This window comes from Symphodus melops, assembly GCF_947650265.1.
Source record: "Symphodus melops genome assembly, chromosome: 9".
In the NCBI taxonomy this organism is placed as follows: domain Eukaryota; kingdom Metazoa; phylum Chordata; class Actinopteri; order Labriformes; family Labridae; genus Symphodus; species Symphodus melops.
Window position 1 is genome coordinate 7,694,188 of NC_136699.1, and position 22,678 is coordinate 7,716,865.

General features: G+C 41.0%; 2 protein-coding genes across 2 annotated transcripts; both read right to left on the reverse strand.

The window, feature by feature from the left end:
- Window positions 1-804: 804 nt before the first annotated feature.
- polr2b (RNA polymerase II subunit B) lies at window positions 805-11,440 on the reverse strand. Its single transcript, XM_079353074.1, has 25 exons — window positions 11,318-11,440; window positions 10,575-10,647; window positions 10,157-10,307; window positions 9,930-10,042; window positions 9,596-9,815; window positions 9,316-9,474; window positions 8,930-9,094; window positions 8,631-8,827; window positions 8,310-8,429; window positions 7,619-7,805; window positions 7,364-7,507; window positions 7,107-7,246; window positions 6,535-6,646; window positions 6,193-6,347; window positions 3,886-4,084; window positions 3,574-3,742; window positions 3,249-3,345; window positions 3,047-3,141; window positions 2,637-2,887; window positions 2,441-2,530; window positions 1,915-2,022; window positions 1,675-1,788; window positions 1,400-1,560; window positions 1,100-1,295; window positions 805-1,000 (listed from the first exon to the last, which is right to left on the reverse strand). Exons 1-25 carry the CDS (start codon window positions 11,334-11,336, stop codon window positions 911-913), a joined length of 3,525 nt encoding a protein of 1,174 aa, XP_079209200.1. The 5' UTR covers window positions 11,337-11,440; the 3' UTR covers window positions 805-910.
- A 1,625-nt stretch (window positions 11,441-13,065) lies between these two features.
- On the reverse strand, window positions 13,066-15,004 carry LOC306829824 (putative pancreatic secretory proteinase inhibitor). The gene is made up of 4 exons (XM_079352994.1): window positions 14,751-15,004; window positions 14,528-14,559; window positions 13,890-14,002; window positions 13,066-13,292 (listed from the first exon to the last, which is right to left on the reverse strand). Exons 1-4 carry the CDS (start codon window positions 14,800-14,802, stop codon window positions 13,247-13,249), a joined length of 243 nt encoding a protein of 80 aa, XP_079209120.1. The 5' UTR covers window positions 14,803-15,004; the 3' UTR covers window positions 13,066-13,246.
- Window positions 15,005-22,678: the final 7,674 nt, after the last annotated feature.

A 22,678-nucleotide genomic window follows, 5' to 3' on the forward strand; every position in this document is an offset into this window, starting at 1 on the left:
GTGCATTATAAAAAGAATCCACCCCTGCACAGTGTGCACATGGAAAGAATGACTAATCAGACCAACACCTTTTTTTGTACCAGGCTGTAAACTTTTCTGCTATAAAACAGGCTTTTTTGAACTGTGTATGTGACTTCTGGTGCGCTCCCTGCGCATCAGTGTGTCGCAGCCCCACTCTAACATTTCTCCACTGCCGCATGTCCACATGTCCTGTTTGTTTGTTTGTGTTTCAGGCCTGTGTGTGAGAAACAAGTCTCTCAATAACAGAGTGTAAACCAGAATTTCCCTCAGGGATTAATAGTGGGGGATTAAAAGTATTTCAAAATCAGATCATCAGATTTGTTGCCTCCCGGTACAACATGTTTAATTCATAGCACAGTGCATTATTGAGCAGTGGTGGCGTCGACTTCATCACCATAGTAATACAAGAGGTTAACACACACTGATAGGATTGTTCTTCTTTACTCAAGACCATTTCGCGTTCTTGACTATTTAAAATGGATATACTGCCATCTATCCATTTTTTTCCTGTAATCTCATTCCCAGGTACTTTTTTTTGGTTCATAACTATTAGAGATTATCATGTTTTTGTTTGTAGATTTGTTCATGTGGTGTTTTGTTGTACTGAGTATTAATGTTCTAGATGAGTATTTTAAAGAGGTGTAATAAAATATTCTCAATGAAGATATGCGGCTCTAGGAAGAGTAGCTACTTAATAAACTTGGGATCAAATCATGTCACCTTCATGTTTGGTCACCTTTCTCAACCAATAAGAACTCAGAGAAAGAACCATGTGACAGACAATTAGACAAAAAAATTTCAAATTTTATTCGACTATTACAAAAACAAAAGTGAGACAACATGTAACTAAAAATATCAAGCAGAAATGCTTCAAGTTGGCTGAGCCTCTCTATGATGTCATCATACGAGGAGCAATGCTCATCGACATCAACTCCTGGAAAAGAAGCTTACAGGCGTAGGGCATCTTGACGAGCGAGATCTGAGAGAGAGTGAGCGAGAGAGAGACACACACACAGGTTAAAATAGTGTGAGCAGGTGTCACCTGTGTGTTGCTTGTATAATTTTTGACGGAGGTTACCTGTGTCTTGTTGCGGCAGCCACGGCACTCGTAGGTGTGTGTGCGTGTGTTTGCGATGGCCATCAGTCCACACAGGTTACACACGTGAACCTGATACGGATCAGAAGCCTCAAAAAGACGCTCTCTGAGGAACTGAGCAGCTCCATGAGCGATCTGACAGTCACGCTCCATCTCCCCAAATCGCAGCCCGCCATCACTGAGGGGAAAATAAGTTGACAGGTGAGACCCATAGTAAACGCAGACAGCAGAGACAGATGAGTTGGAAAGGTGTCAGACAGATGAGAACGGTTTCTGGCTCACCGGGATCGTCCCTCCATCGGCTGTCTGTTGAGGATCTGGACCGGGCCGCGAGCCCTGGAGTGGATCTTGTCATCTACCATGTGCTTCAAACGCTGATAATAAGTCGGACCGATGAAGATCTGAGACGTCAGCTTCCTCCCGGTGAACCCGTTATAGAGAACCTAATAAATAATCAACGTCAGTCTGTTATACAGAATCCTTTTTAAAACCGGATAAATCATCACAATGTAACATCTAATATCACACTCCTAAAAAATGGATGCAGGGTTAGTGACCTCATTCCCTCTCAGGTGATATCCGTACTCAGACAGCAGGTTTGACACTTTCTGCACGTTGACGGCGTCGTTAAACGGCGTGGCATCACCGATCTCACCTTTATTTGCAGAAACCTGAAACAAGTGACATGTAATTATTACCTGAACATATTGATTTAAAATAAACTGTGTAATAGCTGATTATTACCCGGGTTTCATAATATGTAATTATCATTTGATGTGTGCTTGATTTATAAATACCTTCCCCTGCAGGCACTCGATCAGATGGCCGACTGTCATTCTGGACGGGATGGCGTGAGGGTTGATGATGATGTCAGGTGTGATTCCTTCGCACGTAAAGGGCATATCCTACAACACAGAAAAAACAGTTACTGACTTCTTCTCATGTCTGATCAACACTAAACTATTACTGTCAGTTCTCAATACTCTGTTACTGACATTTTAAAGGCTGTGATTAATACAGATGGTTTTATCTATTTACCCGTCTGTGTTTACTTCATGTTTACCTCCTGTCTGTACTCTCCACAGGTGTTTACTTCCTGTTTACCTCCTGTCTGTACTCTATCACCCAGGTGTTTACTTCCTGTTTACCTCCTGTCTGTACTCCATCACCCAGGTGTTTACTTCCTGTTTACCTCCTGTCTGTACTCCATCACCCAGGTGTTTACTTCCTGTTTACCTCCTGTCTGTACTCTATCACCCAGGTGTTAACTTCCTGTTTACCTCCTGTCTGTACTCTATCCACAGGTGTTAACTTCCTGTTTACCTCTTGTCTGTACTGTATCCCGCAGGTTCCTTTCTGTCCATGTCGGCTGGCGAATTTGTCTCCAATCTGAGGAATCCGAACTGAGCGAACCTGCGAGAAGGAATAAAAAACATTTATTTCAAAGCGTAATGGGTTGATGTCTGGGGTGTTTCAAGCGCGTCACCAAGCGTGTGTGTAATAATAGCTTTGATCTCACCCTGATTTTGCAGAACTTGTAGCCCTCCTGGTTCAGCGTCACCATCACCTGGTCCACGATACCCGTCTCGCTGGTTCTCAGAAAGGTGCTGCAGTCTCTCTTGGTGTAGCGACGGTTGGCTTGGTCCAGCTCGTCGTCGTTCTCAGGCAGCGTCACTGTCTTCCCAATGATTACATCCTCACCTGAGACTCTCACGCCAGGTGCTATGAGACCGTCGTCATCCAGCTTGTCGTAGATAGCATGTCTCATACCTGATGAAGATTTCCATTTGTTTACAAATCTGATTTGTAAGACAAGTGTCACCACACATGCCCAAGTGCTGGGACTGGCAACTCATCTTTCACCTGAATGATTGACAGGTGCTTCTATAGTGTAGATAACCTACAGGTGGGTAGATAATCATTTCTCACCCTGACAGGTTTCTCTTGTTGGCTTCTCAAAGATTTCCTCCTGATCGAATCCTTTCTTTGACTCCTGCTCTTTGTACGACCGATAGAACACAGACCTGCAGAGAACCCAGGTTACATTCTTAACCAACAGGTTACATGACCAACTCACAGGGTAAATAGTTTGCAAACTAACACCCGTCACTAGGTGAGAGGTATAACTGACCTGAAGAAACCTCGATCAACTGCGGACCGGTTCATGATCACAGAGTCCTCCTGGTTGTAGCCGGTGTAAGAGGCGATCGCAACGATGGAGTTGATACCTGATGAATAAAGACCAGACGTGTTTGTTTGTGTTCACGCCCTGAAAAGCAACAACCTAATGATGTCTCTCACATGCGATCAGAAACATACTCTACGATATTTAGTTTGACTTGTTGGTGAGATCAAGTACAGTGAGAGTTTGTACAGATGAGTTTGACCTGGGAGGGTTATCAGTGTACCCTGTGTCCGACCTGTGCGTAATCAGTCTGGCGGGGCGGGTGTGTTACCTGCAGGCAGCTCTCTGAAGCGCAGGTACTCCATGGATCGGGTTGTGACGAGCGGTTTTTGAGGGTAGTACAACACGTGAGCCAGCGTGTCCATCCTAACGTGAAAGTTTGTGATGTAGACACCCATTGCCTGTTTCCCCATAGCAGACTGGTACGTGTTCCTGGGAGACTGATATACAACAGGTGTGGACAGGTGTAAAGAGTGAAATTCAAAGTGTTTGACAGCTGATCGTCATGAATGTGTTTTCTTTTTACGCGTGTAGGTACAATCTGCTGCTCTGTCAAGCCTGTGATCAGATCATTTGTTTGTACCTGGTTGTGATCGGGAAAGGGGATGATGGACGCGCACACTCCCAGGATCATTGATGGGTGGATCTCACAATGCGTATAGGTGGAGCAGTAGGCCACACCTTTCTCCTGGAGGTCATCGGGAGTCATGGCGAGCATCACCGTCTCCTCTTCCAGAGTGTCGATGTACTCCACCACGCCGCTAGCCACCAAGTCCTGCCAGCTAACCACCACGGAAAGAAACATGATCAAAATCAATGACAAGCTGAAGGTACGTATGTAACTACGGTTCTATAAATCCTGTGCTTTAAGGATCGAGTAAAACCAAATCACACATGCGCAAGTCTCGTAGCTTTTCAAGTCAAGTGTGGCTCCAGATCATCCAGAACCAGTCTATTGTTCATCTGCAGAATCTTCTTCCAAAATCACAAAGTCCGGTCCGATTGTCCGAACGCTCAGGCGTAGTTACGTAACATTCCTTCTCTTTCATCTCTCCTGACCACCAGAGGCAAAGCTTGAACCACTCAGGGATTTATTCCAGCAGAGTCGAAAAGAATCACAAAATACAAACAGTGTGTTGACGCAGACCACGCCCAGTGGACGGGGAAAACATTGCTCATGAGGCTGCAGCACAAATATCCTCTCCAAGGACACTGGACTCAAGGTCACCCATTGTTTTTGTTTTTTGAGACACCTCTTGTGGAATAGCACTGATGGCATTTACTGTACAACCGTTATCAGGAGCATCATGACTAACAAACTGTTGGTTGGACTTATGATTACTAGTTCAACTCTCCACATATGGTCTTAATGGCCACACAAGGCTTAGCAACACTGACATGTTACCCCCCCTCACACTCTGGGGGAGCAATCTGTGATTTACATTAGAGTGTGACTCCAGAGTCGTATGGGTTCCACCTCGGACATGAAGAACTTACACACAAGGCGTGAATGTCTTCAATACCCTCGACCATAGCAACAGCGATTAGAAAAACAGTTTCAGCCTTGTGTCACAGGGTTAATGGGAGGCAAACATAAACCCTCCAGCACAGGCAGCAGATCACAAGTTGGAGCTTTTGAGGCTCACAGGGGGAGAAGCCTGATAAGTAGCACAAACCTATCGCATCAAACGCTGTTGTTAAGCTCTCTATGTTCAGAGAAAAAAGGGCAGCTATGTGTAACCTCAGGGTAGGAAAGAAAGTCATTTCATGACCAGACGCTGCACCTGAAAAGACGTGAACACACCCTTCTAGCCTGGTGGACACACTGCCTTCACCAACAAAGGATATCTCTACACAAACAGGTTCGGCCACCATTGTTACCAATATGATAAACTGATCAGAGAGTGGAGCATGCCCAACCAGGACTGGGATGCTGCTCTGATGAAAGAACAACCTGAAGAAAGGCCACAGAGCAAAGAGTCAGATTAAACAAAGACAACTCCAGCCGAATGTTCAGAGGGCGAGCAGCAGCTAGCTTCTTCATGAAGTGACGAATATCCAGCAGCTGTGAAGCATGAAGATGTAAAGGACTGATCCAGGGTTATCAGAGTCACACAGGACTCTGTTGGTTCAGCCACTCCACCTGTGCACATCTGATATGACATCATGAAGTGTGTTCTACTCTCTCACCTGTAGTTGTTCTACTCTCTCACCTGTAGTTGTTCTATGTCTCACCTGTAGTTGTTCTTTGTCTCACCTGTAGTTGTTCTTTGTCTCACCTGTAGTTGTTCTGTCTCACCTGTAGTTGTTCTACTCTCTCACCTGTAGTTGTTCTATGTCTCACCTGTAGTTGTTCTGTCTCACCTGTAGTTGTTCTGTGTCTCACCTGTAGTTGTTCTGTGTCTCACCTGTAGTTGTTCTATGTCTCACCTGTAGTTGTTCTGTGTCTCACCTGTAGTTGTTCTGTGTCTCACCTGTAGTTGTTCTATGTCTCACCTGTAGTTGTTCTGTGTCTCACCTGTAGTTGTTCTGTGTCTCACCTGTAGTTGTTCTGTCTCACCTGTAGTTGTTCTATGTCTCACCTGTAGTTGTTCTGTGTCTCACCTGTAGTTGTTCTATGTCTCACCTGTAGTTGTTCTATGTCTCACCTGTAGTTGTTCTATGTCTCACCTGTAGTTGTTCTGTGTCTCACCTGTAGTTGTTCTATGTCTCACCTGTAGTTGTTCTATGTCTCACCTGTAGTTGTTCTGTGTCTCACCTGTAGTTGTTCTATGTCTCACCTGTAGTTGTTCTATGTCTCACCTGTAGTTGTTCTATGTCTCACCTGTAGTTGTTCTGTGTCTCACCTGTAGTTGTTCTATGTCTCACCTGTAGTTGTTCTATGTCTCACCTGTAGTTGTTGTACTCGCGCTCTTTCAGCTGGTCAATGTGTCGTCTCTTCAGCAGCAGTTTTTGTTTTTCGACGATCAGCAGCGGTCGACAGATTCGTCCGGCGTCTGTGTAGATTCTAATCTCTCGCTCTCTGATGTCTCTAATCATCGATACCTGAAATGAACCAGCATCACACCTGTGTTCAGGTATTTCAGCATCTATGTAGCATTTTTTAAAGTTGAGTTTTATATAGAAAAAAAACTGAATTTGCAGCAGAGTTGAACTTGAGATGCAGTTTCAGCATGGGATGTTTTTCTTTGTATTTTTTTTAGTGCGATTGTTAATGACGGTGTTTTGTTACCTCAGACACGATGATGTCCATCTGTCTTCGGAGTTTTCTCAGTGTGTTCATCAGCTGTTCAGGATCTTTGTGGATTCCAACCCAGCAGCCGTTCACAAAGATCTTAGTGGCACTAAAATGTGAAGAACACAGTGTCAGTGTTCAGATTCATTCCTTACATTCATTTTATTATTGAATAAATATTCATCGTATAATTATTAGTCCCTGATCCCAGAGTGATGCCCTGCCAGCTTTTCATTTTTGACTGAGGTGATGCTGCCCCCTGCAGGCCAGTTTGTGAAATGACAAAAAAAGCTTAAAAGTAGAAATATTAGTTTTTCTCAGTAGACTTTTTTTCCTAGAGCGAATATAAAATATTCACTTTTACTTCCTGTGAGTTTTAAAATAAATTGTTTACAATCTGATATAAATAATAACAAATTAGTTTCATATTTATATAATCTCTTGATTTAAAATTGTAAGCAAGTGTAGTGATTGTTTTGACCGTAAAAATATGAAGATAAACTAAAGCTTGATTTTAATGTTAAATTTGAAATGAAACTCAAAGACAAAATGAGAAATGAGAGACGGACTCTGCGATGGCGGCGGGTGAGATCTCCTCCAGGTTCTCCATACTCCACTCCTCCAGAAACTCCAGGATGGGAGATGGCTGGGAGCCCACAGAGATGTACGCCATGAGGGCCAAGTTCTTCACCAGACCTACAGCGTGACCCTGAAACACACACACACACACGTTAACGCTTCAGCATACATCTGTTTTTAGACGAGCTCCACTGTGTGTTAAATGTATTCTTTTTATGTTGTATTTTGTGGACTGCTGTCTTTTTACCTCGGGCGTCTCGGCAGGACACACCATCCCCCACAACGTGTTGTGTAACTGTCGGGGTTTCGCCAATTTTCCATCTCTACCGATGGGAGAGTTCACTCGACGAAGATGAGACAGAGTGGAGGCAAAGGTCAGTCGGTTTAACACCTAAAGGCAGACACATAAAGAGGCAGTGAAGTTTTTTCCATTAAGAAAGCTAAAGCAGGTGACGATCCACCTGAGTGCAGCTGTGGATTTCACTTGGACAGATGTTCTTACCTGTGACACCCCTGCTCTGGCCTGGTGAGCCTTCTTCACGTCGCCCCAGTTCCCGGTGGCGAGCGAGTACTTGAGTCCGTCAGAGATGATTCTGGTTTTGATGGCGAGCTCCAGGTTGAAGTCTTTCCCCCGATCGATGAACTTCTGAGCGTAAATCCTGATCTCCTTCAGCAGGTTTTTAAACATTCTGAAAGCAGACCGAGCGAAAAGTACATTTACAATATTTATCTTCACACAAAACAAAACATTAATTCACATTCACCTTGTACACCTTTACATTAGTCATTAAGAAATCCATGTTCCTGTCTCTACAATAAAGACACAAACAGTCCAACAATTACCTTAAAAAATAATAACATGTTATGTTTCTTGCTGAATCTGTGAGGTTTGAAGCTGTTTTCTCCCTTGCCTTTGTATTTCAGACACCTGAGTGTATGATGATGAACAAAACCTATTTCCTGATAAGGCTGTTTCACAATAAAATCATTTTAATTATACTAATACTGTTGATCCTTTATGTAAGGACTTGATGTAAATGTGTTCATTATCTAATTAATATTATGTTTTCAATTCCAAAAAGGTTTTCCACGACAGTTCTGCTCGTAGTGTTATACCATTATGTTTTTGTGTACAGGCTGTTACAGGTGTGTGATGTCATAGCTCAGCTCATGTGAGCGTTAAAGAACCCCACCCTCTAAATAGGAAGGCCAATAACGGCCCTGCAAGGTCCAGCCTCTTGTTGCCGTAGTGATCTCTGTCGTCCAGCTCCCGTCTGCCGAGAGCCGCAAGCAGCAACCTGTGCACCATGTACCTGCACACACACACACACACACACATATGAACACGTGCAATTTTATACAACACGTACTTGTAAAAGTATACACACACAAACATGACTGAACTGATTATATAATACATGTAACGAAACAAAAATGAACACAAGTATGCATGGAAATAGAATAGTTATTAACTTCACTGGACTGATGTACAGGTGGATCTCAGATAGACTCACCCGAGGAAGTAGGCCTTCTTAGTCTCACAGAAGTCACTGACACCGACGTGTGGCAGCATCTCTTTCTGCAGAACTTCTTTGGCGTATTTGATTCGCCTTTCCTTCGTCACACCAGGTTTTGCTCCTCTCGAACCGATAAAGTTGAGCGCCACGTTCTGCTCCTGGATCACAAACGCTTCATCCAGAGACGGCTTCACCTGGTTACATACAGGGCAGGGAACGGTGCTCATGACTCCGCACAACTCCTAGATGAATGCTGGCTAACAGACACTTGGACACAATCAATAAACAGTAATCACCATCTCCATCATCTCAGGGTCGTCAAAGTCATAGATGATGTGTTCCAGGATGTCCCTGTCGGACACGAAGCCCAGTGCCCTGAACACAATGATTATGGGAACTTCCTGTCTGATGTATGGCAGCGTGGACACGATCCTCTGACCAATCGCACTCTTCTTCACACCCTGTGGATCATCAAAAAAGTCATTGATCACTTCTCTATCCCAACTAGCACAAAATCAACTCCTGATGTCCTTTAATGTACTTCCACACTAAGTGTGTGTGTGTGTGTGTGTGTGTGTACATGTGTTGAGCATGCAGAGTGCGTGTAAGTCTAAAACTGTAACAACACACAAGGGGACATTGGAAGATATTGTAGGAATGTTTCATATCCTGGTGGACTCACCTGTCCTCCTCGGGCCATCATGCTGACCCAGATGGTACTGGTGGGGCGGGATGAGTTCTCCAAGCAGGACCGACACTCGCCCGTGTAGGCATACTTCGAGTCCTTCTTCGCGAACACGTACACCGTGTTGGTGGCCATCTTCTCCTGAGCGATGAGCACCTGAGAAGCAGCATAAAAACAATCATGTTCAGTTTTGTGTTTCTGGTTTCGTTGAAGACACAGATGAGGTTAACTTTGCTTTTAGTCTCTTTTGATGTCACACAGTGGAGTCAAAGCGTACCTTTTCAGAGCCATTGATGATAAAATAACCTCCGGGATCGAGTGGACACTCGTTGAGTTCACACAGGTCACGGTCTGTCAACCCGCTCAGCAGACAGTAAGTGGAGCGAAGCATGATGGGAATTTTACCGATGAATGTCTTCTGGTGTTGCGTCTGCAGCTGGTCCTCGCCCTCCTTAATGATCGTCTTTGTAATGTCAACATACAAGGGGGCTGAGTACCTGAGGTCCAGGTGAGAACAGGTGTAAAAAAAACCAAATGGGTCAGGGTCTTTGAGAGTGAACACACCAGGTGAGACAAGAACGACCAGGTGAGAGTGAGCAGGGGGGACCTACGTAAGGTTTCGTAGTCGGGCCTCGTTGGGCATCATGGGGGATGGGGCTCCGTCTCTCTCCCAGTGGGTGGGCTTGGACAGGTAGATCTGCTCAAACTTGAGCAGGTAACGAGGCTAGAACACAGATCACAATAGTGTCGGTAATGTCAAGATATCAATCTCTAAACCTCCCACACAGCATCAGGTATTAGATCCAGTCCAGGACCTAAACCAGGTGAGGTTCCTTACCGGTTCCTCCACCTCTCCTGAGGTGTGCTGAGCTTCAGCCTGCAGGTCAATGGGTGGAGCATCCTCTACAATCCTCTGAACTGACATCTGGATGAACTCATCGAACGAGTCCAGCTGCTGCCGCACCAGGCCCTTCTCGTCAAAATAAGAGCTGCGAGAGAGGAAAAGTTTGATTCACACTGATATAAAAGACAGAGTCTGATTCGAGAGATCTCCCAGAAAGAAAAAAAAAAGGTTTTTGCTGTTTTTCTGCATAATGATTTCTATTGTGTGATCAGTATCAAAACAATTCTTGTGTTTGAAAGCTCTCTATCAAATCTATCGAGGATTGAAGTAATGCTTCATGATTAAAGGTTTTTTATGATGACTCTTGTTTCTCTGCAGTTTACTGAAACAGGTGGGTTCCAGTAGAGTTTACCTGATGACGATCCAGCACGCTTCCTGCCACAGATCTGGAGTGATTTCATCCTCATCCTCATCATATTGATTATCTGACAATGACAACAAATACAAAATAGTGACGTTATAACTGATGCCAACATTTTAATGAGCCGTTTCCTCCACTGTATTAATTCAGACCCCTTGGTTGTTTTGGATGTTAACATTTCAGTATTAGACCTTTAACAGGGTTGAGTTGAGTGTGCCTTCCCTCACTCACAGAGCAGCTGGTTGAGAATGTAGTTCTTTATTTATAGTTGGTTGAGTTGTAGTTCTTTATTTCTATTTAGTATAGATTGTAGTTCTATATTTGTATTCGGTGGAGATGGTAGTTCTGTATGTTTAGTTGGCGGAGATTGTAGTTCTATATTTTTATTTGGTTTAGATTGTAATCATTTATAAAAAACATCCTCTGATTAGCACGTTAGCTTCCTTTAAAAACAAATCACCGCACAATTATGATAATTACCTTTTGTTAAAATATCAGAGTTGTTTTTGTGAAGCTCTCATTGCGTGCAAATAGTTTCTAACATAAAGTCGTGATAGTTGTATAATGTTTCCATCATTAGTGAGCTAACTGTGTGATGATTCTTAGCGTTAGCTCTCAGGTTAGCTCCGTGTTAGCGTTTTGTTATTAAACTGTTTCCGCTCTGCGTGTTTATAATTTTATTTTCCATCTCTGTGTTGACAAAGTTCCTGCATATTAAACAGGGGACAGCTCACCTTCGTCTTGGTCGTACATTATTCTTTAATTATTATCAAAATCAAAATCAGAGTAAACTCCGACACGACGTTACGACCAGTAGCGCGCCCCGGAACATGTATGTCACTTCCGCTCATATTAACGCACTGCTGCCCTCCATCGTTTGGACTCTATCACTACACACACACACACACACACGCACCATAGACTGTAATAGTGCACTTCTAGGACATAAAATGTAATATTAGAATGAAAAATATATGCCATCTGTGTCTTTAATAACTACATTAACAGTATTATTGCAAAAACTGTCGCTATTGAATCAATAATTTCCTTTGGGATCTATCTATCTATTCGCCCATATGTTCCGATATTGACAGCAACAAAGCTCGTCCATCTCTATCATCTCAGATGTTTTAATGTTTGGTAAGGGTCAGTTATTTAAAAGAAATGTAAGAAATTGCATTTATTGCATGCTGTACATAGTTTAAAGCAGACTCTAAGCTATGTCTGTTTACTACTCAAAACCTTTTGAGCCGGAATCTTTGGGTCACCTTACAGTTTATTTATTTGTTGTTGTTGTTTCAATTTGACAGTAGCAGCATTCATGTTGACATTGCCCTTACAAATAACACAAACTTTATTTCAAGCGTTTATAAGTTTGTGCTGCCTATTTTGTATATCACATTAAAGCATATTTTAGGCAGTTGTGTGTAGTCTACAGAATAATGAAGTTGTATTCTTAGGTGCACTGATATGATAAATCTTTAAAATGCTGAATTTAGTTCTTTCATTATCTATAGTGCCTATCTATTGTAAACTGTGATAAGTTGAATTAACATAAAAGTTCTTTACAGTCGCCTCGACCTCGTGGATGTAGGAGGCAGGCGGCTTCAACGAAGGTTACCCAAAAAAATCAGAGGGGTATCATCATTATTGCCACTATCATCCCTCGACTGGTTGACGTCTTTTATCTAGATCAAGACAAATGCATGATATATTTGTGGCGTCTCTGCTGCCAGCTCATTACCGTGACATCTACTTAATATTTTAATAGTTTAAATGTGTTTATTTGTTTGTGTGCTTTATTTGAATCTACTCAATTTAAACAGCTTTTTCTTTAGCAACTGATTTGAGTTATATTAACTCAACTTTTAACAAGGTTAGATGTAATTAATAATGTGTACATTTCTGAATATGCTGCACGTATCAAATGTTTTTCGTTTCATCAGTTTGAGCCCTATCGGTTACCTTAGAATGGAACAAAAACCCAAATCATGGTCTCTCCCAGTATTTGCTATGGCCTTTGAGTCGGTCATGACACGTCAATCTTGTAATACATTTGTTACCAAAAATGGATTCATCAATGGGTTTGTAAAGTTGTCTCATCACACATAAACAAATATTGTAATTAAAGTCCCAAAGGAATATCTCTAGTGATGCAACCATATTGGTGAAATTTGCACATCAAACGTGTTTCTGTTTGAAAATGAATTTTGCAAGGTGCAAGGTTCTTTAATGCATCTTTCTACTTCTTGTTAACTGTTGGTTGTTGGTTGGCTATGGCAGTGAGTGATTTTTGAGTGGCAGATGACCTACATCCTCAAACATGAGGTACTACATGTTTTGTACAGAGGGTCTGTCCAGGTCGCCACAAAGTCAACTCCTGCAGCAGATAATGGGGTCATGTACAAGAATATGCATTCTTTGTAACCACCTTCTGCCACGTAAACACTTACATAAAGATAGATAGCAACTCATTTCAAACTCAAAGAAAAATCAAAATCTTTATTAGTTGAACATGAAAAATGTCATTACAAAATATGAAATGTATGACACAGCAACAATATGTGTTGAAAATATTGTGTGTGTTTGTGTGTGTGTGTTTAACAAGTACATTTAAAAGTAGAAAAATTCAGGAGATGGTGTCATCCTTAACAGGGTCATCCTTAGCAGGGTCCCTCTACCACGATCAAAATGTCGGTATTTGTCTCCCTGAAACCCAAACAAATACATTTATAATTCAGAAATCATATCGAGAGTGGATATCCAGTCGATATCACACAGCATCAGTCTCTCATACCAAAACAAAGCTGTCCCTTGGTCCCCTCAACACACTGCTGCTTGTTTCATTAGTTTTTGAGTTTTATTTTGGGGAATGAAATGCAAGAAAGGAACCACCGGCAGACTCGAACCCTGGCCACCCGCTTGGAGGATTAGAGCCTCCGCACATGGAGCATTACTAAATTGCAAGGCCATCTGCCACCCTCCTTTGTAATTTTTCAATAACTTAAGGCTTTCTTCTATTGTTCTGAAGTCAGATAAGGTCATTGTAGTTGGTAATTTTAGCCTTAGTAAGCACTCGTGTCTTTGCTTTTTGATCACTCTGATGCTTGTACTATATATGTTGTGCCTCATTGGTTATCTGTCGAGTGAAACATTTGCTTTTTTATGTGGTAAAAGTAAAAATAACATAAAAAATATCATAATCACATCACAGGTTTTTTTTTGTTAAAATTACTGATGTCAGCTTGTGTATCATGTTATTTTAGACCAATAAATGGGCCAGATTACTGACACAACAGCACTCACAGTCTGTGGACACACAGAGAACACTCGTTTGGATACGTGTTGCCATCGCTGCCGCACACAGGAGAATAATTTAGGGGACAAGCCTGAGTCACGCTCATCCCCACACAGGAAGGCTGAAAAAATCAACAAAAACAATAATACATCAAACAACAACAATATAGTAAGAAAGGACAAGCCACACAACAAAACGACAACAGAAGAATCAACAATCACACAAATAATAAAAAAGGAAAAACAGAAAAACACAACCCAACAAAATAAAACAGCAACATTAGTAAACAACAACAACAACAACAACAACAACACCAAAAACAAGAACAGGCACCCAAAACAGCAAAAGAAAAAAACAAACAAACCAGATGACAACAACAATGCAATGTTCAAAAAACAAAACCAACAACCGATGAAATAGATGTTACATTTATGCTCTGATGTTTAAAGAATGCATTTTTTTTTATCAAGTAGAGATTGTGTTAAATAGAGACCACATCAGAGCAGCTTCTGTAGATATTTCATGACTTTTACATTCTGTTAAATTAATAAAATACTTATACAATGTTTAACTGTAATGAAGTTACTAAAACATTGAACATGTTGATCTTGTCAAATAGAGTTTGTTGGATGTCTTTGTTTCTTACCCTCCTGTAGAGTCTGGATTTATCCTCAGCATCTGACAAAAAAAAAGACAACAGTGAGTCAGTGACTCCTGAATGACAACATTAACCAAATAAATCACTCTACTGTTTATAAATAACTCGAGACACTATTTATACTCCTGACACCGTTTATATTGTATACCTGGCAGTTTTTTTTTATTCACCTGACCCTTTAAACACCTGACCCTCTGTTTTCCAGTCTTACCTGCATGGAGGAAAACAACGACACAGACGAGTAGAAGAGTCTTGACAATCATCCTGGATGAAAACTCAGAGTGAGATAAACCCAAGAAGAAATGCAGAATGTATCAGAGAAGAGGTTAAGCCTGTGTATTTTCTAGTGTCTGATGTGTCTCTTTGCAGCTCCGCTAAATGTGTGAAGATTTTGTAGCTGTGTTGTTGTCATTCAGAGGATGAGCTCTGTTCAGCCATCATATAGAGGTTGGCCTCGTGTTGTCATAAGGACGATGGGCTCTGTGTTATTGTCTGGGAAAATGTGACCTGATGTTGTTGTGACGGCGGCTGCTCTCTTTTGTCTGGACTTTAATCTGGGGGATCAACATTCTGCAGCTCTGAAATATCGCTGACTCTGCCAACAGGAACAGGAGTCACCCAGACTGAAAAACAACTCCTGACTAACTTTTTGCACAACAAAAGGCAGATTAATTTACCACAAGATAGAACATGTACACCTTGGATGGAACACCTCTGCTTGTTAAGAAATTAATCCAGATTGATCAGAATATGCTTGATTTAATCAAGCTTAAAGTGTTTTACATTCAATATGTAAATAAAAACTGTTACAGCTGAGGTTTAGTTTGACATATAAATATGTTTTTAAAATGTTATTTTATACCTTAATGAGATAGATTTTTTCTGAAAAGTGGAAGACATAATTAAGCAAAGGCCAATATTTCAGTGCACAGAAATAATAGTTTACATAAACATCACTGCAATAATTTGGATTTGAAGATCTATTGTTTTATTCTTGATACCACTAGAGCAACCATGCATTGATTAACTATTAAAACCCTCTGAATTGGTGCTCTGTATAAACACACTTTATCTTCTGTCTGGCACAAGGCAAGGCAAGTTTATTTACATCGCACATTTCAACAACAAGGCATTCATAACTATTCATCAATTAAACCAATTGTGTGGGTCCTTGCAATTTTTGTCCAATCCCCTCAACTTTTCAAAAATGTTGACCTTACAGCTAAAATCTTTACATTGTATCCATTGTGGTTCAAAACAAACAACAGTCTGTGCTTAACAGGCACATTTCTACCTCTGGATGTGTGAAAAATGGATGTATGCATGTATCCGTGTTATCTGCGCTCAACATTTTCGATAAATGATTAAGGGTGGTGTAATTATGTTCAAAGTATTGGATGGTCTGCGTGTCCTTGCAGTCCTATGTGGAAAAAATATAGTAATGTAAAACACAAAATTAAGTAAGATAAAATGTCACTGTATAAAGGATACTTACTGTATATTGTAAAATGCAAGAGGAATTTTGTCATATTGTATGAATCATACAGAAAGTATACAGTATTACAGTACAGTGCCTATTGTTAGATTACACCTGTTTTGTCGACAAAAAGTCTGAATGTTTGAGGACACAGTTGTTCTCCCAAAATTTGGCTTCACCCTTCGACCAGCCTCGGCCATTGTCAGCCCATAATTGAGAATGCGGTCTACATACAAGTGTGGCTCTTATCTCATCAGGAATGCACATACATGTATGTCCTCAGCCTGACTCCTCTTCTTCTTCCAATTCTTCTTCTCTTTACCTGTTGACCCCTTTCAATTCCTTGTCCTTCCATTTTCAGACATTATAACATTGTGTTATGCTGCCTACAGCTATACAGATTTTCCAGTTTATTGTTCATGAGATGCACCTTTGAGCTATTTCAGAATAGCTCAAAGTCTGTAGCTCTAAACAATTCCCCCACAAGATGGCAGGCTTTGTCAAGGAAATGGACAGTGGCACAGACAGTAGCCTCGCAGAGGTTTGAATTAAGGCTGCCTTTAAACCAGAGTTATACCAACCTCAGCTCTGTACAATGTTCCATTAAAGAATTTTTAGATTTGTAATAAAAATGTTATACTTTCTTGAATTTAGTAAAACTTGTTGCTGGGACAGAGGATTCAGAAAATAGTCTATATTTTGTGACCATGTGTGATTCAGAATCGCAGTTACCGTACTCACAATTGGACAGCTCCTGGGGAATGAGAAGGGAACGGACCCTGATTAAGGTGGTTTACGAATCCTTGGAAGCAAATTGAAAAGTCTAGGCTGGGAAGAATCAAGGTCCCAACAAATGTTCTAGTTGTTTCACAATAATATATACTTCATTTTATTGTTGTTTTCACCAAAATTTGAGTCTGTTTGAAGTAAACAGCGCAAAGGGATATCATATTTTTTAATTTTTGCCTGTGGTCTTCCCCAGTGTTTGTAAGTTAATGTCAGGATCACCTATTATGAGGAAAGGTTTGAGAACCTTCAATGACCAATCCTTTTTTTGTATGGGGATAGACTGTGGGTTCCAAGCAAAACGTTGGGTCAGTACCTGGGACTGGCCTTAATGCTATATCTGGATAGCATTATAATAGAAGTTATTAGCCTTCATGGTGGTGGCCAGGAAGTCACACCATGTGGTTTAGCACCAGGAACGTATCTGTTCCTTCCTCCACTGGTCCTCCTGAAGAGTGCAGAGAGATGCTATTGCCTGGTCCTATACCACATTCGAAAAAAACCCTGCATATTTGTTGAACAGACTGGCAGAGCTATTCTCTACTGAAATGTTAAAAATCACACAGGGGAGTGTTCAGAAATCTTTAATGCAGTATTTGAATCTGGAACTGCAGTTTGAGAAGAAACCACAATAGCCTGAGTCAAGCAGTAAAGTGTTGTTAGTAGAATGGTATTTAATCTGAACTGCTATTAGCCCTTTATTAATATTGGCCGCTGTCTGTGGATCATCAAGAGGAGAAGCAGGGATAGGAGGAGGGGCTCACTAGATGTGTAAGGGTAAGACCTTTTCTCCCTGAGGTGTTTCTAACTCAGATTAATGGGAGGAGAGCAGCAATGGAGGAGACCAGAGGCAGACTGGGACATGCTGCAGGGGTTACATCTCCATTTGAGGTCCTCTCGAGACAGATGGAGGGAGCTCAGTGGGGCAGAGGAGGCCTAAAGTGGTGTTCTTGCTCTGCTGCTGCTGCAATACTGACATGGATAGTACACATCACACAAGTACCTGGAAGACAGATTAATGGATGGAGGATGTGTGGTGCAGTAGTTGTTATTGCTCAGCAGTGCTTTTGTTGGGTTCTGATCTTTAATTCTTACATTTATGAGGATTTAATGGAGAAAATATAAAAGAAGATTTAATATGCAATGATGTACATCTCACATAATCACTCAACAGTTTCTTTGATACCACTTTAACAAAGTAATAGAATAAAGGATCAGGCTGGCAAAAGAACACTTTTTTTTTGAAAGACCAAAATTCACTGCTGATGTTTCTGAACAGTTAAATAAAATCCATCATTAGGTATTTCATCCATCCAGCTGATCAGTGACGTCCATGTATTTTATTTGGAGATGTACTCAGAGGAACTAAAGCACAGACTTCAAAGACATTTTTGAGGATGTACATTTTGTGTGTATTCATGTCTCAGTCAATGTTATTGATGTAGGTTGTTTTCAAAATGTCTATTTCTATATTTGCTGCACGTCGTTTCATTTTGCCTCCAGCTTTACAGCTTTTAGAGATTTGTCAGAGCTGAACTTACAGAAGGGCAACACTTCCGTAGCTAAACAAAACTCAGCCCTGCAGACGGCGTCTGAACAGCACAGACATTAGTCCCATTTGTTACCCATCCTGACTGAAATTGTTTTTGTCCTTCAAAGTGAGGGTTTGCCTGCATTTCAATTTTTATCTTTAAAAGATGTAGATGTGAGGAGGTTCCATACTTTCAAATCAATATGCTTTTTATAGGCTGTGCATGTCCGTCAGAGGAGCAGCAGCGTCTTTATCTTCTGACAGGCTGAATCACAACATGACGCAAGTGGATCAAGGTACAGATACTCGTTTCATCTCTGAAATACATTTCCAGCCTCACAGCACTGCATCCTTAAATCCTGTTTGATTTTCTAACCTCTGACTTTTGTTCCGTATGCTGCTCTGTGACAGCCACTCAGCCTGTTAATATACTTCAGTAAAGGAGGGTGAAACCTGGTGTAGGAGATATCAGCGCCTTGCTCTTATTGGTATCCCACTGGTTATTATGGATGCCTTTTCATTGCTTGATGGAGCGTTGACTGAAAGCTCTAAACCTGCTGAGCCTGACAAATGACCACAGTGAATTCAGCTTAATGCTTGTGACCTAGATTGACGGAAAATATTTTTACAGAATTTTAATTGCAGCATTTTACTGTTATAAGAATGAGAAGAAACATGTTAATGAGTTGAGGGGGAGTTGAGCCATTGTTGTTGATATCAGGTCAGGGCTGTTTGATGTCAGAGGGGGGTAAGAGGTATGTAAAAGAGGGTAAGTGAGACGGGAGATAAAGATGTGGGTCCTTAGGTTAAGGGACAAAGGACACATTACCTGTCATCTGGGAGAGAAGGAGTAGAGTGAGAATGCTGTTTCACCACTATGCCTTACTGCTTGTTCATTGTCTACATGTGCTCATTTTAGCTGTTTTTTTTCATTTTTGGGGGGGTTTTATTGTCGGGTGAGAGGGAAGAAGGCTCTTTTTTTTTCTTCCATTGTGCTAGATAATAAGTATACTGTAAAAACTTCACTTTCTGTGGGATATGCTTTAAACACTTTTTTTGCAATCCTTCTAAAGTCAGTTCAGGAAAAACACACAAAAATCAAACTTGCTAAATAAAAGATATACGTTGACCTCATGGTGGCACTTAAGACTAAACTTCCAGGCCTCACTCTCATAAACATCATATTCTTCACACAGACAGCTGGTCAATGCTGGTGATTGTATTTCTGTTCCTGGGGAGCCTTTAGTCACCGTGGCGGTGAAGCGTGAACTGTTTGATATAAACTAGTGGAAGTGACAAAGAGATCATTGCTGGATCTCAACTTGGTTAGCGGCAGGGGAGCGCATAACAGAGAAGTCGGGTCCATTGGTTTACAAGAGAACGCCTTCATACCAGACCAAATCGGTCCCAACCCCTCCCTGAAGTGGGACATCCAAAAGACCAACTTATGAACATTCACAGCCCAGTAATAGTGAGAAGTGCGGAGTGAAAGACCCCCCTTCGACTTAGGTTTTTAAAAAAACATTTTGCAAAGACGTGGCATATTTTCTCCCAAATACATGTAGAAACAGGCCTGTCAAGCTCTTTAAAAAAAGATCTTGAAGGAAATTTAGGGATCTGCTGAAAGTAATATAGCAGCCTCTGCAAAACAATCATTTTCACGGTATTTGCTCTTCCAGCCAAAGATATGGGAAGAGACGCCCAGCGTTTGAGGTCCTCCTTAACCCTATCAATTGCTCCTTGAGTGATTCCTTGAATTCCCGTGTCACACAGCCCCCTAGGTATGTGAACAAGTCTGCAGCAACTGGGAACTTAACCTTAATTTTGTAACCAGACTCCGACCCAAACAGGGCAATATCATCAAGTGCAGTTGGGATACAGGTGGAATATGAACTTCCTCCCCCAGGCTCAAATGAATGTTGGAATTTAGAATAAAAAGTGACAGCCTTGAGCCCACCTCAAATAAGGTCAGTGTAATTTAATCTATATAACAATTTAGGCTGAGCTCATGTTAATGTCTTGGTTTACACTCATAATTTATTTGTTTGACACACAGTCAGTCTGAACATTTATAAACAATTAGGAAAGACAAATGAGCGTCCTCACAGCTCTAGACGAAGTTAGCGCTGATCATCAATGGGGCATCTCAATGATTTCAGTCTGCATGACTCACATAAGCAAAAACTTAGAGGAGGGTTTGTGAAATACTAAAGAAAGACAATGAGGCTTTTCAAATTATAGCCAGCCATCTGGATTTATTAAAAAGTGAAATGTGTGGCTGTCATGACCGAGCAGGATACTGTCAGTGTTCACCTCTGTCTGTAACCACTGCAGCTCTGGATACAAACTGGAGCACTGGCAGCATGCTGACTGCTCCCCTGCAGAGAGACACAAATAAGCTGTTTTCACATAATGCACTCCTGAAAATAAGGAGATAATTTCAGGCTACATATTAAACATTAACTTAGCCTTACTTGTATGATGGTCTCTTAGTTAAGCAAACACAAACACACAGCTCTCCCACAATTTCCTTTCCTGCTCAGTTAAAGCTGCTGTTTTGGTGCAGAGCCTCTCTCTTAATATGAATACTATAATAAAGTTTTGGGTTCTCGATGCATTATTAGCAGAGCTTTCAGACTAGAAGTATGGGCCAGTTGTTAAATGATGCTTCGAATAATAAAGATGCAGCCTGAACATATGCACTTTTGTGGGATTATCTAATTGAAATCCTCCTCAGAATTGTTGCAAGAAAGAAATGCTAATGAACGAAAAAGAGTAAATGATCCTTACTTTGAATTCACTCTCACCCCCAACCCTACTTCTGCAGTAATTTGCGAAATTCTGCTGTTCTTGCTCTGTCATTGTAATAATTAGCTCTGCATATTTTACTGAGATGTGGATCTGTGAGTTTTACATCCACCCCGTTGGCTGTAATGTGTGACAAGTTGAGGAAAGGGAACAGTTGCAGCTTTGGAAGCATCTATTCTTTTGTTGTTGAGTTTAGGGAGCATAAATCAAGTGTCTGTATCACTGCTGGACAGGCATAGGTCTTTGGTCACAGCATGATCTCTGATTCATGGTTAAATCTGCAGCTCAGTGAGGACACAGCTGTACTATACGGATGAGCAATATATTTGCTGAAAGGATTTGGGTGATGGATGGGTGTTGAGCTTTTGTGTTTATAACAGGATCTTGATGTGTGCTGGGAAGGAAATGTGTTTTTAAAACGGCAGATCCCTCTGTTCTGGTGTCTGTCGCTGCGCTGCTGAAGCATGTTATTAATAATGAAACATTTGAAACATGAACTGATAGACTTAACTTGCTCGTGACTTGTTTCCTGTGTGGTTCATTTATTTCTATAACGTTTTTCAGGTGCACAACCGCATCAAGACTAAAGAATTGAAGGAGTCCTTGTGCTGAAATGTGTCTTTCATGCACATTGGGTATACATTTGTATGAAAATGTGCTATACAATTAAAATTGAATTGAATTTATCAATCTGTAAGCCGCTGCTTTAGATAAACATACTTCGAAGGGCATTTGATATGCTGACTTTGCTGTCTCTCTTCATTTATGTCTATAACCATTATGTTACAAATATATCACAGATTTCTCCTGTGAACTGGGTTAAAGTCATAGAAAGGTCATGCTAAAACAAACAATCAATCAAACTTTGTATGATACCTATAGTTGCATTATATCTAAAATTTGGTAGACATAAACTGTTTTTCTCTACATGCCTCTGTTAAAGCGCCAAAGTCGTATTTCTTACAGCTTTATTCTAAAAAAAAAAAAAAAAAAGGGGTTGTTTTTCCAACTTGTTTTTATTACTGCTTTATTTTGTCACAAAAAACACTTTTGACAAGTCACAACTGAAAAAAAAGTTTCAAGACTTCAATGGAGGAAAAACAAAGATTGCTGTGTGGTATAGTTAAAATGAGTCGGACTGTAACTAATAAAAAGTTTGCGGTGTACATCACATCTAAAAAAGTTTCTCCCACTAACAGGATTTGAATTCTGCGGCTGCCACCCTCACAGAATCTCATCATGAGTTGATGTGATTGCCTTTAAGGCGGCTGTATCTGGAATGTTTTTATGTCCTTAAACTGAGTTACCTTTCATACCCTCATAAAAACCTATTTACACATGTATTTTTCCATCTTCCCAGCTTGAATAGATTTCATTTGAACCATATTCCTGTTTTAATTTGCATTTCATCAGCTCAGAGTTTGGCTCTTTTTTCCATATTTCCTCCATGCTCAGATTGCCTCTCTGTCCTCACGCTCTGCTGCAGATGCTGGTACTCAGTCTTCCACAATGACCTGTGCTCATTACACCAAACTCA

What these genes read in the sequence shown, in the direction of transcription:
- LOC306829824 (XM_079352994.1), bottom strand. Translation starts at nt 14,802, where the DNA reads ATGATTGTCAAGACTCTTCTACTCGTCTGTGTCGTTGTTTTCCTCCAT. An exon ending in CGTTGTTTTCCTCCATGCAG is followed by an intron (nt 14,560 to 14,750) that starts GTAAGACTGGAA and finishes TTTTTTTGTCAG; the next exon opens with ATGCTGAGGATAAATCCAGA. An exon ending in AATCCAGACTCTACAGGAGG is followed by an intron (nt 14,003 to 14,527) that starts GTAAGAAACAAA and finishes TGATTTTTTCAG; the next exon opens with CCTTCCTGTGTGGGGATGAG.
- polr2b (XM_079353074.1), bottom strand. An exon ending in GCGTGCTGGATCGTCATCAG is followed by an intron (nt 10,308 to 10,574) that starts GTAAACTCTACT and finishes CCTCTCTCGCAG; the next exon opens with CTCTTATTTTGACGAGAAGG. An exon ending in AACAAGAGAAACCTGTCAGG is followed by an intron (nt 2,888 to 3,046) that starts GTGAGAAATGAT and finishes AATCTTCATCAG; the next exon opens with GTATGAGACATGCTATCTAC.